Source organism: Carettochelys insculpta, chromosome 2 (assembly GCF_033958435.1).
Source record: "Carettochelys insculpta isolate YL-2023 chromosome 2, ASM3395843v1, whole genome shotgun sequence".
NCBI classification, from domain to species: domain Eukaryota; kingdom Metazoa; phylum Chordata; order Testudines; family Carettochelyidae; genus Carettochelys; species Carettochelys insculpta.
In genome coordinates this window covers 24,652,176-24,672,926 of record NC_134138.1, presented here as the reverse complement: position 1 = coordinate 24,672,926, position 20,751 = coordinate 24,652,176, and the positions used below count along the sequence as shown (strand labels likewise).

Sequence of the window (20,751 nt, the reverse complement as noted above, 5' to 3'; positions counted from 1 at the left end):
TTTCCAAAGGTACTACACACAACACTGCTCCCAAGTCTCTGTTTTTTACCTCTTCCAATGCCTGTATCAGCTGTACAGTTTTTCTGCCTGCTGCAGTGGAATCATCATAGTTTAGAGATATTATTTGTTTGGAGATCTCTCTGAACCAAGCCTGCAGGTTTTCTATTTTAATCAGGAAAAAGGATATTTTAAAATTAGTGATGCTCAATCCTCAAACACACAATTGAGGATCTGATTAATAAAACACATGGGTTGCCTTTAATACTAAAAACATTAGCCTCTCCTAAAACATATAGTAGATAAATGAAGATTCTGTATTTTGCTTTTAAAATTCCAAAATTACCGCATGTGATTTCAAAGGGGGTACTGCCAACATAAAGGCTTGCATGATAGCTTAAAATAATTTCTAAGATGCAGTACTAGTACAAATGTAGATTGTAAAATATGAAATCATTAAAAATCCTAAACACATGTACCAGCAATGATGCTGCTTAATTAGTTCCTGCTTTATGTCTGCTTTGACAGTGGAAGTAGCTAGGGCAGTTTCAGTTTCTAATTCTAGTTAAATGGTGTTGGCTTCACAACAATGAAGGTTTTTTCTGTAATTGCTACTTTCAACATTCTCACTCCCCCCTGCAAACCTGTACTTATTCTATGTATTCATTTAATTTAAATTACCATTTTTCTCCACTCTGGTAAGAGGTTTAACTCCTGAAAAGACATCAGCAAGTTCAGTCATTCTTTCAGAGCCTTCCTTTTTATAGTTCTCCCATTTAGTCTGCTTTTCTGACAGCATTTGCTTGAACATCTATTGAAAAAACAAACCTTCAGTTTATCAATTTGGTACTAATGAAAAGTGCAATATCAATCAATTTTAAACAATACTGAAAATATTCAGTTGGCTGGAAGGGATTCATAATGAACACAACATACATTAAAAACACTGATGTATGCTTTGAATCTAAGCAAGACCTCAACAGTAACTAAATGTAAACTTAACTGCACTTGTGGGGGAAAAATACAGAGAGCAAGGCCCATGTCCAGTGGGAAACTGCTTAACACATTTTATGTTAAAAAGCGTGCTTATGGCAGATATACTGCTGAGTTTTTAGTCACCAACAAAAGGATCTACTAAATTTTTAATTTGTAGAGATTGGAGGCAATTCCAAGTCGCAGAATCTGCTACTTTCTGACTGAAAACCCAGGTAAACAAGCAGGAGACTCATTTGCTGATATTAGTGGATTGTACAGTTGTCTGTTTTAACATTCAATGCCCTTTCCTCAGCAGCTCTTCACATTTGAGGGGATATAATATGGGTTGAACCTCTCTAGTCCTGCACTCTTGGGACCTGACCCATGGCCAAAAAGAGAATTTGCCAAATCATGGGAGGTCAGTAGTGTCCAGCAGCATTACTAACATTTCCACTGCATAGTGGGCTCTTAGAAGTCATTTAGGCGTAAACTGGAGCTAAATCACAGCACAGATCACTGAGAGCCATGAAGAGTAGCTATAAACAAAATTTAGTAGAGGGGATAGCTCAGTGGTTTAAGCATTGGCTTGCTAAATCCAGGGTTGTGAGCTCAATCCTTGAGGGGGCCATTTAGGGATCTGGGGTGAAGAGATTTAAAAAAAAAAGGGGGTGGTGTCGGGCTCTGTGACCTCCCAAGGTCCCTTTCAGCTCTATGAGATGTGTATCGCCACACATTTTAATTTTTCACTCTTTTGTGTGACCACAGGAAACTTGGTTGCACCCATGGTAAGCAGACACATGGCTAACTAAAATCATGCCGGACTAAGGATGTTGTCAGACAAGAGAGCATTGGATTAGAGAGGTTCAACCTGTATTTTGATGGCTATTTTTAAATCACATTACCTCTTTCAAGATGAGCTCAAACTGTGCTGTATCCAGGAGAAGCTGGAAAAGGATCTTGGCATTGTATTTGGAATCCATTAGAATTTGCTCCTTTATCTGGCGAAGACGCTTGTTATTTGGGTCACCAGCTGCAAATGAAAGGACAAGCATTCTCACATGGTACAGAATTTATCATACTGTTGGTCATGAGCCTACTTACCAATACAGGTTGAACCTCTCTAGTCAAGTTCTGGAGTACTGGACTGGTACCAAACCAGAGAATTTGCCGAACCACAGGAGGTCGATATTGTGGCAAGCGGGTATAATTTTATTTTTATTTTGCCAAGGCAAATAAATGGAATGCTGCTTGCAACGATGCTTAATCATATATGACTACTGATACACCCTACATTAGTTTATGTCTAGTAAAGGCTCACTGACTCTCTTTGTAACAATGTGTTAGTGTTGTTACACAATTTTACTGCACTGGTACAAAGAAGCAAAAATACTTAATAAAGCAGATAAGTATATAATTTACTCACCTGTAACAACAAAGGCATATGTAGGGGTAAATTAGAACTAAATAGCAGAGAAAACTGAGTGCCAGGACTGGCAGCTGTGTGGAAAATTTGCTGGAGTGGGAGAAGCTCAGTCCCACCCATGCGAAATGGACATACAGCTAACTGAAATCATGCCAAACCAGACAGTAAAGGACTAAAGAGGTTCAAGCTGAATTTAGCTTTCTGAAAAGATGGAGAGAGACAGGGAAGGTGAGGCAGTATCTCTTCAGACCAGTTCCAGTTGCTGGTAGGGACTGATACTCTACAACACGTCACTGAACAAAACCGATATGAGTTGTGGTGGTGGAAGTTTCCACAGCACCTCTACTGACGTATCTGATGCTTGACTTGCAGGAGCTATCTGTAATTGAGAATATAGCTGAGTCTCAACGTGCATTCAGTTTTTGTTTGCTCTGCTCAGACTGCAAAAGGCACATTTGTTGGCAGTGATGATTTTTAAAATGCAGATACCTCATTATGATTAGCTGTTTTTCTTTTTAAATGCCTACAGACACTGTATGAACATAACAAAACAGATGGTCTTTGCTGTAGTGGTCTTACAATCAAAGTCCAACAGGAACTGGACTGGCATTGCCAGGCTGGAGGATTTCAAATGTTACTCAACAGCCATCAGAAATAAAATTGTTTGATTTCTAAGGGTTTGCTGTACAATATATTAAAAAGTTAGATGAAACACTGCCCGTGCTATGTAGCACTCTGAAAACTGAATTTTGTTAAACAATAAGGCAGACAGAATATGACAGTCTCCTGCTCATATGGGGTCAACCTGCATGGAATAATTCCACAGAACTGTGATTTCACATAGAAGTCCGTCTGGCTGTAAGAATAAAAATCATAAGGATGCTATTCTGAGGTGAAATATCAAGAAATGGTTGTGTAAAGGGCAACTTCTGCAAATGATCACAAGCACTGGTTGAAACTCAACTGCCTTCCATGATGCAAAAAAGAAAAATCCAATCATCATGGATGTATGTATACTAGCAAGTTCTTTTGAAAGATTTTTTCAAAAGAAGAGGGCTCTTTCAAAAGAGCCCATGGAGCGTCTACACACAAAAAGTGTTCTTTCGAAATCGCTCTTCCTTTCCCGTTTCAGGAAGAGCGCTCCCTTTCGAAAGCTTCTTTCTAAAGCAAACGTGTACACACTCTGCAGGGCCCTTCTTTCAAAAGAACAGTCTGCATTTTTGATCCCTGGCCCATTCTTTTGAAAGCGTAGGCACTGCGTGGACACACTTTTTTGAAAGAAGTTCTTCCAGAAGAGCTTCTTTCAGAAGAGCTCTGTAGTGTAGATGTAGCCCACGTGACATAGAATCCAGTGCTAAAAGCCCAGTGCATTGCCTTACCTGAGTCAGCAGTGTGAAGCATAAGCCAACGGATTGCAACATTACAGTCTCTTAAGCAGTTGAGCAGCTTGGGAATATTATCCAGCACCATCTGCTCCCTCAGGCAGCCCTCTTTCAGAAACTGCTGTACTTGAGTATGCACACGATCTGTGACAGCAGCATAGCGGCTTGCCTTCGAACATACAATACCGTCATCAGTATTGAACAAGGAAACGTTATTTATTTCCCATGTGCAGCTTTGCACGAGCACAAAGTGGGTATGTAGGAAGTAACAGGTGCTGTAAATTCACTATCCACATAGTTTCCCTGGAGATGGCCAGAGAACACAGGTCATGGCAGACTTCGTAACTAGCTGAATGCAATCTAACAACTAGAGCCTATACACAAAAGGACAATACTTCAAAAAAAAAAAACAAAAACAAAAAAAACCCTAAGTGGTTTACAAAGCTGGGCCTTCAGCTTCTAAGTAACTTAAACATAAACTTAACTTAAACTTAACTTAACTTACACTTAAAAACTTAAGTAAACTTAAGTAAACTTAGTAACTTAAATTTTAAAATATTTACTCAAAATATGGTGGAACCACCTAACTGAGAATGAAAACAGTTTACTGTCCACCCTGTAGAAAAAAACAGAGCAGTAATAAAATACTCCCCAGAACTAGAAATATTTGTTATCAATCAGTTGTGGGCTGCATTAACAGATTATGGGGAAATATGACAATTAACATTAATTTACAGTGGTTTTCTTGCAAAATCTGGCAAAACCCATAAGCATGTGATTAACTTTAGGAGTACTTTTTTTTTAAATAATTGGAGCTACTCATCTCCTAGAACTGGAAGGGACCTTGGGAGGTCATCTACTCCAGTCCCCTGCTCTTTTGGCAGGACCAAGCACCATGCCTGACATCTATTTACCCCAATCCATGAATGGCCTCCTCAAGGACTGAACTCACAAGCCTGGGTTTAGCAGGCCAATGCTCAAAACCACTGAGCTATCCCTCCCCACAATGTATAATCCAATTGAAATCAGAGTCCCAGGAGCATTAAAGTAATTTAACACAAACATGCACCCAACTTTTTTGTGCTGTGGTGTATTTTTAACCATTCTGCAGACCGCAGGTTATAAGCATTTCATGAAGATAGCTACTTTCTAGCAGATGGACAGAAACGCTGCTCAGCACAGTTGCTCAGCTCATAACAAGAGACTAAAGCCCTTCGTTAGAAAAAGCATCCTGAGAACTGTGCAACTTGATGTTGGCTGTCAGGAACTACGAACTCAAAAAAGAGCACTGGAACTTCGAGGAAGAAACAAAAATATTGCAGAAGCAAGTGCAAGCATGACTATGAAGATTCAGCGTTTGAGACTGGAAGCCATTCCCAATATTGACTTAACTGGAGCTATGCACTAGAGCAGCGGTTTCCAACTTTTTCCAGACGGGACCCATTTTGACAATCCAGGAAGACTTGGTGACTGAAGGCAATTCAAAAATGGGGGCGGGGGGGGGGGGGAAGGCAGAGCTGTAATTGTACCCGCTCATGTTTATAGATTCATGATAGTTATTTCATAGAAAAGAGGAAATATATTAACAACAACACTACATTTACTATGGTTAATCAGAGTTGTGGTGTTGGAAAGACACTCATCCCCAAACTGCTCCCCCCAGCTTAAACCCCACAAGTCAGGGGTTAGGGGAGTCACACTCAGGGGCTAGAGGAGTTACACTTGGGCTGGGAGAGTCAGACGCAGGCTGGAGGGGACTAGGGGAATAACACTCAAGGGTTAGGAGTCACTCAGGAGCAGAAGAGGGCTAGGGGAGTCACGCTCAGGGGCTGCAAAGGGCTGGGGGAGTCACACTCGGGCTGCGGGGGGTGAGGGAATTCACATTGAGAGGCTAGGAGTCACGCAGGGCTAAGGGTGTCTCACTCAGGGGCTTGGGGGTCACTCAGGCTGCAGCGTGCTAGGGGAGGCACAGGGACCCCCGCAGCTGTAAAGTTGACTGGGACATGGTGCTTGTGCTGGCAGTGCCAGGTGTGGAAACCCCAACCAGTGGGGGGGGTGAACCCCCAACCCCACAATTGGAAGCTGGCTGGGGCAGAGCCCCGGCTGGCAGTGCTGGCTGCAGGAACCCCGGCTGGGGCTGGTGGGGAGACACAGACCCCTGTGGCTGGAAGCCAGCTGGGGCCGGGAACCCCCGACCCGTGTGGGGGTCCAATCCAATTGGAATGTTAATCCAATTAAGAAGTTGAGAACTACTTCAGGAGTGTGAATGGCTTCTTAATAGCCACCTCTGGAGCTGCCCTGCTCAGCTAGCAACGCTTTTGAAATGTAATCACGACCCATGATTGGGTACTGACCCATAGGTTGGGAAACCCCTTAGTGCTAGTGAATACATGTGAAAAACCCACACAGCTTGACTCTTACCCTGAATACAAATATCTCCTCACCTGTTCTTTGATATTTGAAAGATCTAATGTATAGTTGAGGGCAGTTTTTGCAGCCTTGTAAGGTTCCCATGCATCGGCTAGATTTACAGTTATTCCCATATAAACACTAATAACCTAGGGACGGAAGCACAAAAAAATTTAAATTGTGTTCATATTCTTATTAGCCAAGAAAAATTATCTCCACCAAGAACAGGACACACTAGTTCACAGGTTAGAAAGTTAGAAACAATCAGTACCCAAACTCATATACAGATGAATTACAGCAAAAATTTCTACTCTACATCCTTATTCCCTCCACCTCCACTGCAAATCCAGGATTCTTATGGTACGTCTACATAGCAGCATTATTCAGAAATAAGCTATTCTGGAAGAGACATTCTGGAATAGCATATTTTGAAATAATGCTGCTAAATACAAAATGCATTTTGAAACAGCACTTAACTATTTTGAAATACAGCATCTAGAGAAGTAGTTACTCCTCTTTATTCAGCACTGGTGAGGCCACATCTGGAATATTGTGTCCAGTTTTGGGCCCCCCAGTATAAAAAGGATGTGGATTTGCTAGAGCAGGCTCTATTTCAAAATGGCTACATCTACACTAGCACACTACGTTGAAGTAGCCTATTTCTATGTAAGAACATCGAAATAGGCTTCTTCAACATGTATCATCTACCCATCCTCCAGGGCTGGTGCCATCGACGTTCAACGTCAAAGTAGCGACAGAGAACATCGAAAGGAGCCACCCCGGAAGGAAATGCGGAGCATCCACATACACACACAAGTGCTCCCTGTCGAAAGAATGGGCCAGCAAAGCCCCAAGCTGCTCCCTCAAAGGGCCCCTCCCAGATACACTCGCCCTGCACAGCACGAGATCCACAGAGCCGACAACTGGTTGCAGACCCTGTGCATGCAGCATGGACCCCAGCTGCAGCAGCAGCAGCCGCCACCAGAAGCCCTGGGCTAAGGGCTGCTGCACGCAGCGACCACAAAGCCCCACAGAGGCTGGACAGAGCGTCTCTCAACCCCTCTGCTGATGGCCACCATGGAGGATCCCGTTATTTCAACGTAGTGGGATGCGGATCGTCTACACATGCCCTGCTTCGACGTTGAACATCGAAGTAGGGTGCTATTCCCATCTTCGGATAGGAACAGCGATTTCAACGTCTTGCCGCCTAACATCGATTTCAACATCAAAATAGCTCATGCCACGTGTAGACGCGATGTGTACTATTTCGACGTTGTGCCAGCTACTTCGAAGTAGCCGGCTAGTATAGATGCACCCAATAGGTGCTACTCCCCGTGCAATGAAGTTCACCTATTTCAAAATAAGCCAACCACTACTTTGACATTATTTTGAAATAGTGGTTGAGCTGTGTAGACGCTAAGAAAGATATTTTGAAGTAACAGCTGTTACGTCAAAATAAATTTGCTGGGTAGACATACCCTTAGACTCTTCCTTTCACTTGACAAGACGGTGTCAATTTGAAATCTAGTCAGTTTTTTAAAGTGTCAAAGTCTCATTTGACATGAAGCATTGATTGTGTCTATCTTTTTCTATAACCTTGTAATCACCTTTTCTTAGTTTCCATCCCTGTCCCCAATCCCTTGCCAACATGTGAAAACTGCAACACAAGTGACAGGGAAACAAACCATACACAAAGGGCTATTAAATGCACAAAGCAGACAAACTGAGAAAAACTCTGTCTTCCCTGTGTTACTTAAGTTTAATGGGACTTATTATATGCAACAGCAGTATGCACAATGGCTTCAGTCTGAGGACGCGATTTTAAAAGGAACAAAAAGGAGCTGGATGCCTCCGAGGAGCCTTTAAAAATCTGAGGAGCTGAAGTGTAATGAAGTTCCCGAGGAGTTTAATTTTTTTTATGCTTGTGTGTAGTACTTGACTGTAGGTCGATATCCCATATTACTGACAGAACAGGGATATCAAAGGCAGCAGCAGTGAAACTTCACTATACCGTTCCTCTGGGATGCTTCCTTATGGGATCAGGTGTAGGAGTGAGTGGACAGTTTTTATGTGTTTTCCCCATCAGTCCTTGGTACCCTCTAATGAACACAAACAAGGAGCTTGTTAGGGTCATCTGTGACTGTATTTTGTAAATGGGGACCAATGCTCCCTGTTAACTTGTCCATCCATGTGCAGATTTTTTCCATCCCTATGCAGAATAAATTTTTATGTGCACTGAGGCATGTGTGAATGTGCACTACCAAGAGGAACACAAAACACAGCTGCATGCACTCTGCTAATCAGCTGGGCAGCATTTGAATTTCTCCTGAGTGGCTGCACAAGCACCCAGCTTACAGAAAACCTGGTGGGGACCTGCTTAAATTCACTGGAATCAGAATAACTAATTGCACAAGTTACTGAATGTCCATTAAAGATTAAAGCTTTCAGTTACTACTGAGTGCTGATTTGAATCCAGCCTAGAACTGGAAGGCTCTATCATAACTGAACCAAAGCTGATAGTTTCACCACACAACCAGTCATTAAGATATCTGCATCATTGTGGAATTGAAGATGGTAAATATTAATGAAAAATCTATAACGGTATATGCTTCCTTCCGATATTAGCATGCAGTTTCCACAAAGACAATGGAAGTTGCATACTTGTGCCCACAGGGCACAACTTCTATTCTTTCTTACAGTGCTTGCTATGATTAGTCTCTCTAATTCCCCATGTCTTTTTCTACCCTGCTTATGCAAAACAATTGGAAGTGAGTGAAGATTTGCAAGATCACTTGTTTCCACTTTGTTCACTAAGACTCCCTTCTTGTACGTACAGCCTTAAAGATAGAAAGATCCTTAAAAGATAACAGTGGAAGCTGCTATTGCATTTGCACTTCATCCTAAATGAACAAGAAGCCCTGTTGCACCTTCTAGACTAACAGATATTTTGGAGCATAAGCTTTCGTGGGCAAAGACCCGCTTCATCAGGCAGGTCTTTGCCCACAAAAGCTTATGCTCCAAAATATGTTAGTCCATAAGTGTCACAGGATTTCTTGTTTTTGAAGATACAGGCTAACTTGGTTACCTCTCTGATACCTGTCATCTAAATAAAGTAAACTACGTGTTGAATGTAACTAATATTCACACCGTTTATTATACTGGGGCTTGATCAGATCCTTTACTCAATCAACACGTTCCAAACAAAGTATATTTGAATCTCCCTAGAGGAGTTTGCATTCTGTTCTTTAACACATTATCTTCTCCAAGGAACACTTCAAAAAGGTACAGCACATAAAGTGGCACAGCAGCTTTAAATCCAGTACATGGTAGAAGAACACCAGTACTTACCCAGTTATCTGGAAAATATTTATCCACTATCTCTCTCATTTTTGCTTGCTGGGTATGAAGAACAGAAGGGTCAAAATAGAGTATCACATACAGCATGGCAGCTTGAGTAGCCAGAGCAGTGCTGCGGTGCTCCGGTAATGGATATGCAGAAACCTAGAAAGTGGAAAAAAACAAATCGAAGTACATGCAAATATTACTATGATGCACTTGAGTACTGTACATTAATATTATAAAGCTATTCTCTCTCTCAGCTGGGCATCTTGGACTTGTAAGTCTCAAATCCATCAGTCCGTCCTACTGAGCCCTTTACATCCTGCATCTCACTAAAATACTCTAGGGCTGGGTCTACCCAGAGCTCTGCTCAGCGCTGTTGTCGGCAGAGCTATGCAAAGTGAGCTTCTCAGGATTGCAAATGGCTGCTTATTTGCATATTCCTGAAGCTCATTACAAAGCCATGCAAGAGTTGGGTGCTGGCACTACAGAGGCTGTGTGGACATGCTTCTGCTGGCTAAACCCTCCTCTGTTGCCAGTCTTTTATGCCTGTTCAGGGAACTGGCAACAGGAGGGGGGTTTAGCTGGCAGAGGCCTGTCCACACAGCCTCTCCAGTGCCTACATCCCTTCTGCTGACCCTGAACTCTCGTGTGGCTATGGTAATGAGCTTTGTGAGTATGCAAATAAGCACCCATTTGCAATCCTGAGATGCTCACTTTGCATAACTCTACCAGCAGCGGTCCTGAGTAGAGCTCTGGGTAGATCCAGCCTGGCTGATTTACACATGCTAGCCACATTTTGTAAATATGTTACCTTGTTGTAAATGATTCAGAGATGGGAAGAACAAATCACTAAAGATGGACTGCAAGGAATGAGCCAGGGAAGGAGGCATTTTGGAAGACTTGGGGGTGGGGAAGGTCAGGTTAGAGACAATAATCATCCATGGACAAAGATAACTGAGGAAAGGAGAAGTGCATTCCTTCACTTTTGCTTTTGTTACCTGAAAAAAAATCTACATATATTAATAGGGCCAAGACATTGTCTTTTTATTAACTGAAACCTCAGTGAAGAGCTCCATAACACACTGGTTAACTCACCTGGTTATAGATGTCATCAGATCTCAAGCGGCCAATAACCATGCTGATGAATGTTTCACTGATGGGTACCCTACTGAAATAACTCTCGGGATAATTTAGAGGCCTTTTAGCTCCTGGTTGGCTTGAATAACCAGTGCTGCGAAGCAGCTTACATATATCATCCATATTGGAATCAGCAGATCGAGCAGCACTAGGGTACAAAAGGAAAAAGAAAATGTATCTACATGAACTGACATTTGAAAAAACAAAAACAAACAGTATTTCTCTCTTAACCAAGTAATAGCAGCTATTAATGCCTATACTGGAATCCTAACTAACAGTGCAAAGCATGAATGAAAAAGAATCTCAGACGTAGTTCACAGAGAATAGAAAGAGAAGCCATACAATTCAGAAGAGGAAACTGACATTTTCCTTTACTTCGGAATTCCCTTCCTTGCTCCACTCACACATTCTGGAAATGAGGAATCTCCATTCCACTTTCTTACGTCTGAAAGTTTAAAAAGGTACCAGCTGAGGTGTGAGGATACATTTGGGCTACGTCTACACTAGAAGCACGTGTTGACAGACGTGTCTGTCAGAAAAGATGTTCCGACAAAACTTCTTCTGACAGATTGCATCTACACATAAAAGCAGACCGATCTTTCCCGGAGTGTCTACACGGCTTTTTTGTCAACAGTTTCTGTCAACAAAACACATTTTGTGTGTAGACCCTCCACAAGTTTTGTCAACAAAACTCTCTAGTGTCGATATAGCCTTAAAGACTTTCCTTTTAGTGACAGTATTGCTGGTGAAAGGGTTTAGATTGTTAAATCACACAAATTACTTCAAGAATAGCAAAGATTTCTGAGTTAAGGTAACCTGAATCTACTGACTGGACTATTCAAAAGCATGCTGAAACTGTGGGAAGTACATTTGGGGATAAATGTACTATCTGAAAGTCAGCACATTTCTCAAAAATTTTATTCTGCCTTTAGAAACGTGTCAGTCTGATAACAAAGAGATACAGTACTGAATCTGTAGGCAGATATATTTTAGCCAAGGTGTCCACACCCTCATAAGTTCATAGTCAAAGCAAGTCTATAGCACTGCTCATGCAACTGGATTTATGCAGCATGTTCTGCACAGGCAGATCATGGTGCATGAAGGAAGAAACCTTCATGTCCATGCGGATTTGCAGAAGCACCAGCATCCACCCAGGCGGAGCTGATTGCAGAACAGGAGCCAATATCTCCACATCCCATATTAAATTAACGCTTACAGAAAGAAAAATCTTAGCTAAATATGTTGCATGGTACAATTTTATTATACAAACCACATTCAAATACTTCCAAGCACAAGGATACCTGTATCTATAGTAGGAAACCAAGATTCTCTCTCTGACCTCCCCTTCAATCTTCTGATCAATGACCAGCAACATGACTCCATACAAATAAAGAGCTTCACACTATTGAGAAATAATAGCATTCATTTGTTCATTCATAATTAACATGAACATACTTTTACCATTTAATTAAATTTTAAGGTGAATTAAGTGTTTTTTGCACCTTGTGAAAAGTGCCAGATTAAAATGCTTGAGTGTTTTGTCTCATCAACCAGATATAGCTGAGGCACCACTTTCACATAGGAGCTCACCGATGTTTGTTAGAAGTGGCTGTTTCAGAAGAAGGCTAAGCATGAGAAAAATCAGTAGGGAGATCAATACTATTTATTAGCTTTGCAGAAATGCCCACTGGCAGTACTAATGGAGTAATTTGTGTATGGGATGAGGGCAACTATCTGCTAAAATGGTCTGAGATGACCAGCCTTTTTCACAGCAGCCATGAAATGGTCATCAGGTGACAATGAGTTTTAGATAACTAATAACCTGGATCAGATCTGAATCACGAAGTGAAAATGAAAACATTTCCTTTTCCTCTTACCCTTTCCCATAATGGATTCCTAACAAAAGTGTGAAAGATCTCCAATGCAGTTTGGGAAGTTAAAATGCAGACAAAATATAACGTTAGAGTTAAAATTTAGAAAGGCTGGATGCCAAATTGTGTCAGGCGTTAACCTAGTTGATATAGCTTATTTTACTGATTACAAACAGATAAATACTTACTAGAAGTTGTTTGCCATCTTCATTAAGGAGCACTGTTTCTATTGTTTGTTGAATGTAAATTCCTTCATTTAGATCATCCAAATATCTACAAACAGTAATCAAGAGTTGGTCATTCATCACAAGGAGTCTGTTCTCTTACTTCTCAGCTGATGTGACCTTACAAGCAAGTGGGGCAGTTTCCCCTGAAGGTCAACAGAAAAGTGTAGAAGCTTGCTTATAGCATTATGACACCACCTCCCAAAATAGAAAGAAGATCACTTAGCACTGGTTTAACAAGCACAAACAAACAAAAACGTCTTAATAGTATGAAGAAGGCAATGGAGGCTTGAGCCCAACAGATGCAACATACTGAACATTCTCTGGTCCAATTAATGTCAGATTGGAAAGTACTCAGTATGTTGCAGATTCAAGTGGGAAGATCAGCTCTTTTGGAAACTATCCCCTCACATCTGTATGGATGGAAGTAGCCTAAAGAGCAGAGGATGGAAAGGAAAAACTAGTCAGATGAGGAAGAAATAAAAAGACTGAGCCTCTTTAACCTGGCATCATCAGGACCTGACAGGTGCCAGACAAGAGACTTTGCCAGACTGTGGGAGGCCAATATTGTCTAGCAGCATTATCAACTCTTTCCGTGCTTACTGGGTTCTTAAAAGACAGTTAGGGATAAATTGGAGCTAAATAACAGCACAGAACACTGAGATTCAGGACTGGGGGCTGTACACAATCTTTATGGGACCGAGGGAAACTCATCCACCTCATAACTGGTCACCCGGCTAACTAAAATCATGCCAGATTACAGATGTTGCTGGAGGAAAGAGTTCTGGATTACAGAGGTTCAACCTGTACTTGAATATTATGCAGGTGAAGTAACTGGCCTAAGGTCCATCAACATGTTGGAAACAGTAACAGCAGCACAGTGCAGTGCCCCATGCAGCAAGTCATGCTGTTACTAGATATTCTGGCAGAGAAAAAAACAATCATTAACATTAGTGGAGTCACTACCTTAATGAATCTTACACACATACCTGTTTAAGTCTACAATATATTTATGGACACTTTGAAATGCTAAATAAAATCTTGTCAAAATTTCTATGTTGTTTTCACGAAATTCTTCATCTAAATCCAGTAACTCAGGTTTGGCTTCCAACTTGCCTTCACAGATTTCAGGCCCCTAAGAAGTGGAAATTAATTCAACAGTTATTCAAGAATACTGATCAGCATGACGACTGTTTGCTGAAGGAAAGGGTATATGAATTCATGAAGCACTGAGCAACTGTATCCTCCTTAACTAGCAAAAACAGCGTTGTCAAGCAGTGTTCAGCTAACTCTGGTTTTGCAATTAAGTCTTCCTGCAAAAGATAATATGAATGTTTGAACTTCCAAATCAATTCTATAATGAAAGGTTAGTGGACTTTGCATTTTATTAGGCATTCCTACTGTGCAAACATGGTAATTAACTCCTTGGCTAAAATCCTGGCCCTACTGAAATCAGGAAGAGTTTTGCCCTTTGCTTTAGTGGAGCCACAGTTCCACTCTGTGATGGGGTTCTGGGGTCCCCCAAGCTCTGCACCCTGTCCGCAGGCAGGAGAGTCTCTTACTTAGCAGGAGAACAGCGGGTTTATTAGCCGACAGGACACAGCATCGTACAGAGGAGTCAGTGCAGCAGGCAGAGATAGCCAGTCCAATTCATGTTGGGGAGAGGAGGCCCCGAGGGGCCCTTGCCCCCTCCTTTGTCTCTCTCTCCCTCAGCCCAGACTAACTGCTTCCAACTCCCAGTTCCAATTCAAACCCCTCAGGCTCCACCTCCTCCTTTGTCTGCAGTACAAAGGTGTTACCTGGTTGTCAGGGTTACCCTCAGCAGGAGACACACACAGGTATCCCCCACTCCATCACATCTCTCCCCACTTCCAGACCGAACTGAGCGGGGTCACTCAGCCAGTGACCTGGGGAAGTTTGGGGCCCTCCCCTCGTGATTGGGCATCGGCTGCACCCTCAGTGCTCCCCTTGATGTGCACCACCTCCATGTCATAATCCTGCTGGGGGAGGCTCCAACTTAGGAGCTTGGTATTGGCCCTTTTCATGTGATGCAGCCGGGCAAGTCCCTTTAGTTCCCTCAGGTTGGTCGGTCTCCCTGCTTCTGTCTCTGGTCCATCAGCCACGTTCTCAAGTTGGGCAGGCAGAGCCCATACAGATGCTGCAGCACCAACAGATTAAATAGTTCTTTTCTGGTCTGGGCCCTGCCCTGTCTGCCCACCAGTTCATACAGCTGCTCCAGCCAATGTTTGGAATTTAGTTACAGTCCAGTAAAGGAAGGTACAAATGCTTCCACCCTTGGCATTTAGCCAGACCACCAAAATGGTTGTGTGCCTCAGTTTCCCCTTCCATGCCACACAATAGGTTTGGAATGTTCCTCCTCATGTGAGAGGTTGCAAGACTAGTTACAGGGAACAATGGTGATATTTCAGAGTTACAGACTCCTTCAACATACAACTTATGCTTCTACATCAATGTCATTATGTCACATGGCTCTTTCCAAACCTTCAGTACATGGTACAATTCTACAGCTTTTGGTAGCAGCACCCCTTGGTTACAGCAGTCAGCTTGAGTTACAGAACAAACCCATTGCAACTGCACATTTACGTTGCTCTTTGGTAGACCACAACCTTTGTGCAACATCCTTGAGAATCTGGTATTTTGGGGATAAATGGCTGAGGCCTTTCTTAGCACCATCAAGTTCTAATCTTCTCTTTTGCCCCCTGGGGTGGAAATTTGATCTTTTTGGCTGTGCCCTCCCTTCTAACAAGAGCTGGGCCATTGATGATCTCAGGGAGACGGCCCCCTCCCAGCCAGCCTGGAAATTTGCAAACCAAACTGCTTTTTGAGAGTTGTTTTGTGAGTCCCAGACGCAGAATCCACACGGAGGAATCCCTGTTTATCCCTTACTGGCCCACCAGGACCACAGCTCCTTTGTCCTTCCCCCTCCAACTACTGCCTCCCCATGGAATCAGAAGTGGAGTCCAGTATAAGAATATAAGTGTTTTCACCATCTGGAGATGGGGAATTGCTGAACCTCTCCTGCATCCTACAGAGATTGGCTGTGCAGCTGTTTTACTTGGTTCTCACAGGGCTGCTCACATTCCCTGATAGTTTTTACTTTACTTGCACCAGCTTCCAATTCCTGAGAAACTTTTACACTGCCTGCTTTGGACCCTTGCAGAGCACAGCCAGTGGTTTCACACTCAGGCAGGTCCTGGCCATGAGGGGCTGAAACAAACTTCTCCCCAGGCAAAGGGCTGCTCTGGCTCTTACAGACATGCACCTTTCCTGTTCACTCTCCTTCACCTCACTCCCATTTTCTGCAGTCCCCACAGACGGGTCAGGAAAAGTTTCAGGGAAATTTTTTTCCTCAAGAGCTCCCCCAAACAACAACTCACCCCTGTCTGGCTCCACAGGGGCACTGCTCCCTTGAGCCACAACCAGCTCCTGGGTTTTACCTACACCCAGGATCACTTCTGGCCCATCAGGCAGATTCCCATGTAATCCCCCTCCAGGCAGACAGCCAGTACCACCGGACAGAAGGTCAGGGTTCCTTTCCTCCCTTCTGCTACCAGCTCCTTTATTTTCATCAGTCAGCATAACTCCATTGCCCATCTGTTCTTGTGTCCTGGCGAGAGGATGACTCTGGTAGGACAGAGTCCTCTCACCCCCTCCCAGTAACACCTCAGCATCAGGCAAAGAACAAGTACCAGAATCGTCTGGTCTCTGGGATTCCCTGATGATACTAACTGGATCAGACCGAGTTAAAGCATCATCCCCCCTGAGAGACACAGAGGCAGGCCCACTTCCCATCTGGGCTTCAGCTGCCCTTAGATCCAGCTCTGGGATCTTGGCTCCATCTCGAGCCCCCACAGGCTCAGGCAAAGGATTCACTTCCCCAGAAGCAGAAGCACTTTTCTTGCACCAAGGACCAGTATCCTTAGCAGGGCACCACTGCCCATCCCAGAGCCATTCCCTCTGCTCCAGCCCCCATGGCTGGATTCAGAGTCACACCTGGAATGCTCTTTCCTGGTGGTTCCTTCTCCAGCCACCCCAGGCTGGTGAATCTTCCTCAGACAATGGGCTAGTTTCCTCATTGGCACCTTTTCCAAATGCAGGCTCTGCTCTCTCCCCAGGCTGCTGCTGCTGCTGTTCAACAGACAGACAGACAATGGGAGACACTCTCTCCTTTCTCCCAGCCCCCCGGCTGGTCTCCACACACACACACAGAAGGTGAAGCAGCTTCTCTCACAGACAACTTGCCATTCCCAGTGGATCAGCTGCTTTCCTGCACAGACACACAGGCACCTTCCCTGGCCCAGGCCTGGAAAACTCTTCGCAGGTCTGTCTTGGCCACTAGTAGATGATGGGTTGGAATCGCTCCTTCCCTCCTTGAGCTGTGGCAGGCCACTCGGTTCAGAACTCCATGCAGTCCAGGGTTCCCTGCCCCGATCCGGGCTCACCTCTGCAGGATTCTCCCTAGCCCTCAGCTCCGCCACTGCACATCCACGCTGCCCTGTCCATCTTCTTTAATCTCGATTCGGTTTCCAGGTGCTGCCACTTCACAGCGGAGTTGCTCAGCGTGGTTGCAGGCTCTCAGGCTGATGCCCTCTGCACCCCACGATTCCTGGAAGAATCCCTTCAGTGTGCCAGGCTCCTTGCGGGTCACAAGCTCCCCGGGGTTAGGCCGTAGGCCCCTCTGCCCTCTGGGACCGACTCCAACAGACTCTCAGAGGAACCCCTTCTTCAGTGTGACACCCGCTCTCAAGGACCATGAGTACCCTGTCTCGGGACAAACTCATTCAGCGTGTCAGCCTCCTCAGGGGTCACTTGTTCCTGGGGGTTGGGCTCTCGGCCCCTCCACCTTCTGGGACCGACTCCAACAGATTCCCAGGAGTAACCCCTCCTCAGGTGTGACACCCCCTCTCAAGGACCACGACCGCAGTTGCTTGGGTTCGGCCGCAGGCCCCTCCACCTTGGGGAGCTGCACCTCAGTGCCCTTCAGCACACCTGGGTCTCACAGGCCCCACTTCTTCCGGGGCCCCAGTCACTTACTGCTGGATGCTCCATCCTCAGGGTGCAGAACATCCCACTCCTGACACCAGTGTGATGGGGTTCTGGGGTCCCCCAAGCTCTGCACCCTGTCCGCAGGCAGGAGAGTCTCTTACTTAGCAGGAGAACAGCAGGTTTATTAGCCGACAGGACACAGCATCGTACAGAGGAGTCAGTGCAGCAGGCAGAGATAGCCAGTCCAATTCATGTTGGGGAGAGGAGGCCCCGAGGGGCCCTTGCCCCCTCCTTTGTCTCTCTCTCTCCCTCAGCCCAGACTAACTGCTTCCAACTCCCAGTTCCAATTCAAACCCCTCAGGCTCCACCTCCTCCTTTGTCTGCAGTACAAAGGTGTTACCTGGTTGTCAGGGTTACCCTCAGCAGTAGACACACACCCTCTGTGAGCCACACACACACAGGTATCCCCCACTCCATCACACACTCTTAACAGGATCTGAACCTCCCATATCAAGGCTGGATCCTCTGATCTTATGTGCAAGTTTTGCAATCAGCAGCTCATATTACTAGCCTTTTCTGATGCACATTGTCTCCCTGAAGGCAGGAAAACTCTGGGGGTATGGTTACATAGCAAAGGTATTTTATAACTGTCATTATTAGGTATTTTGAAATAGGGGCTGTGTGGACAGGGGACAGAGCTTATTTCGAAATAAGCCCTAGTGTGCCTAATTGTTCTATTCTGAAATAGGCTCTATTGTGCATGGACACTATTTCAAAATCTATGAGTGCTATTTGAAATGCCTTTTGTGTGTAGTAAGCATTATTTCAAAACAAGCTATTCTGGAAAAATCTCTTCCAGAATAGATTATTTTGAAATAACACAGCTGTGTAGACCGTTTGTTGGAATACAGGATACTGGGCTAGGGGGACTTTGGTCTGACCCACTACAGCCACTTACGTAAATTAATTACTCAATAATTGAAGGCTTAACACGTGCATATCAAAAAGGTAGAACACCTTAGCTATTGTAGGAAAATGATGGTTCAGAAAGAGATTTAACAATAGGAGAGTAATATTCACCTTAAAGTAACTGAAATCAAATATGATATCCCCATACTTCTGTTGATCAGCTTTGTCTTTGAGCCTAAACACACCAGGAATAAACTCAGAGAGTCTCAAAAGTTCTGCAATGATGGCATTCCCACAAGAGACAATCCGAAGAATTGCCTGGCCACAGTGATTGTTTTCAGCTAGAAAATCAACCATCCTGAAGATGACCGTGACTTAATAGAGATATTATTGTAGAATCTTTCTGTGTGTCAATCTTCATGTCATTTGGAGAAAGAAGTCTAGCTGGAAATATATCTACTCCACTTCAATTACCTGTAAAAACAAAAAAATCCACATATTCAGCATATTTTAAATGGCTCAGTCTATAAAGATATTAATTAAAACACTTCTGGAAAAACAATAGTAAGAGAACTCTACATCTGCCAGAAATTGTGATTAGATGGCAGATAAAAAATTAACAGTGTAGTGCACAGACAAACATAATGGCTACGTCTCCACTACAGAGATCTTTCAAAAGAAACCCTCCAGGAAGATCTCTTCCAAACACACTTCTTTTGAAAGTGTGTGTCCGCATGCAAAATAGCAGATCAAAAGAGTGATCTGCGCTTTCGAAATAGAGTGTCCACACAGCTCCCGCTCTTTCAAAAGAAGGGCCAGGGATAAAAACACTCAGTTGCCTTGAGGACTGTTCTTTTGAAAGAAGGGAGCTGCGGAGCGTCTTCACACGTTTTCTTTTGAAAGAATGTGCTCTTCCTGAAACAGCAGTGGAAGAGTGCTTTCAAAAGGAGTGCCTCGTTCTTTCAATTTACTGTCAAAAGAATGCTTTTTGTGAGTAGATGCACCGCAGGATGTTTCAAAAGAGCCCCCTTTTGAAAAATCTTTCAAAAGAACTTGCTAGTGTAGACACAGCCAATTTGTTGGGGGGGGCGGGGAACTCAACATGGTTTCTGACAAGGGAAATCATGCCTTATTAATCTACTAGAGTTTTTTGAAGGGGTCAATAAGTATGTGGACAAGGAGGATCCAGTGGATATAGTATACTTAGATTTCCAGAAAGCCTTTGACAAACTCCCTCAACAAAGGCTCTTAAGTAAATTGTCATGGGACAAGAGGGAAGGTCCTCTCATGGATTGATATCTGGTTAAAAGACAAGAAACAAAGGGTAGGAATAAATGGTAAGTTTTCACAATAGAAAGTGGTAACTAGTCATGTCCCCCAAGGGTCCATACTGGGAACAATCCTATTCAACCTATTTATAAATGATTTGGAGAAAAGAATAAATTGTGAACTCACAAAATTTAGATGATGCTATAACTACTCAAGAGCAAGATCTTGGAGTCATTGTGGATAGTTCTCCACAAACATCCACCCAATGTGCTGCAGCAATCAAAAAAGCAAAGAGAATACTAGGAATCATTAAAAAAGGGATAGGGAATAAGACAGAGGTTATCTTATTGTCATCATATATATACACATGGGATATCCACATATTGAATACTGGATACAGATGTAGTTGCCTCCTCTCAGAAAAAATAGGTTGGCATCAGGAAAGGTTCAGAAACAGACAACAAAAATTATTAGGATTTGGGAACAGGTGTCATACGAAGAAAAATTAAAAAGACTGGGAGTTTTCAACTTACAAAAGAGGATACTAAGGGAGGATATGATAGAGGTCTATAAAAACCATGAGATATTTTATTTGTGCCTATAACACAAGAACTGGGGGTGGGTGGTCACCAAATGACATTAATGGGCAACAGGTTTAAAACTAACAAAAGGAAGTTTTTCTTCATGTAACCCATAGTAGGACTGTGGAACTCTCCTTGCCAGAGCATGTTGTGAAGACCAGGTCGTTAACTGGGTTCAAAAGAGAACTAGACAAATTCATGGAGATTAGGGCCTTCAATGGCTAT

The 20,751-nt window shown here is 43.6% G+C and overlaps 1 protein-coding gene across 1 annotated transcript in view; it reads right to left on the bottom strand.

The window, feature by feature from the left end:
• WASHC5 (WASH complex subunit 5) overlaps window positions 1-20,751 on the bottom strand; it is a 52,681-nt gene that overhangs the window by 27,742 nt on the left and 4,188 nt on the right. The window contains exons 2-12 of the mRNA XM_074985618.1: window positions 18,848-19,150; window positions 13,750-13,895; window positions 12,725-12,809; window positions 11,967-12,067; window positions 10,624-10,813; window positions 9,535-9,687; window positions 6,222-6,335; window positions 3,775-3,946; window positions 1,875-2,002; window positions 679-808; window positions 50-162 (exon numbers count right to left, since the gene is read on the bottom strand). Coding sequence (XP_074841719.1) covers window positions 50-162; window positions 679-808; window positions 1,875-2,002; window positions 3,775-3,946; window positions 6,222-6,335; window positions 9,535-9,687; window positions 10,624-10,813; window positions 11,967-12,067; window positions 12,725-12,809; window positions 13,750-13,895; window positions 18,848-19,033 — 1,518 coding nt within the window. The 5' untranslated portion in view covers window positions 19,034-19,150. The remainder of the gene's footprint in view (window positions 1-49; window positions 163-678; window positions 809-1,874; window positions 2,003-3,774; window positions 3,947-6,221; window positions 6,336-9,534; window positions 9,688-10,623; window positions 10,814-11,966; window positions 12,068-12,724; window positions 12,810-13,749; window positions 13,896-18,847; window positions 19,151-20,751) is intronic.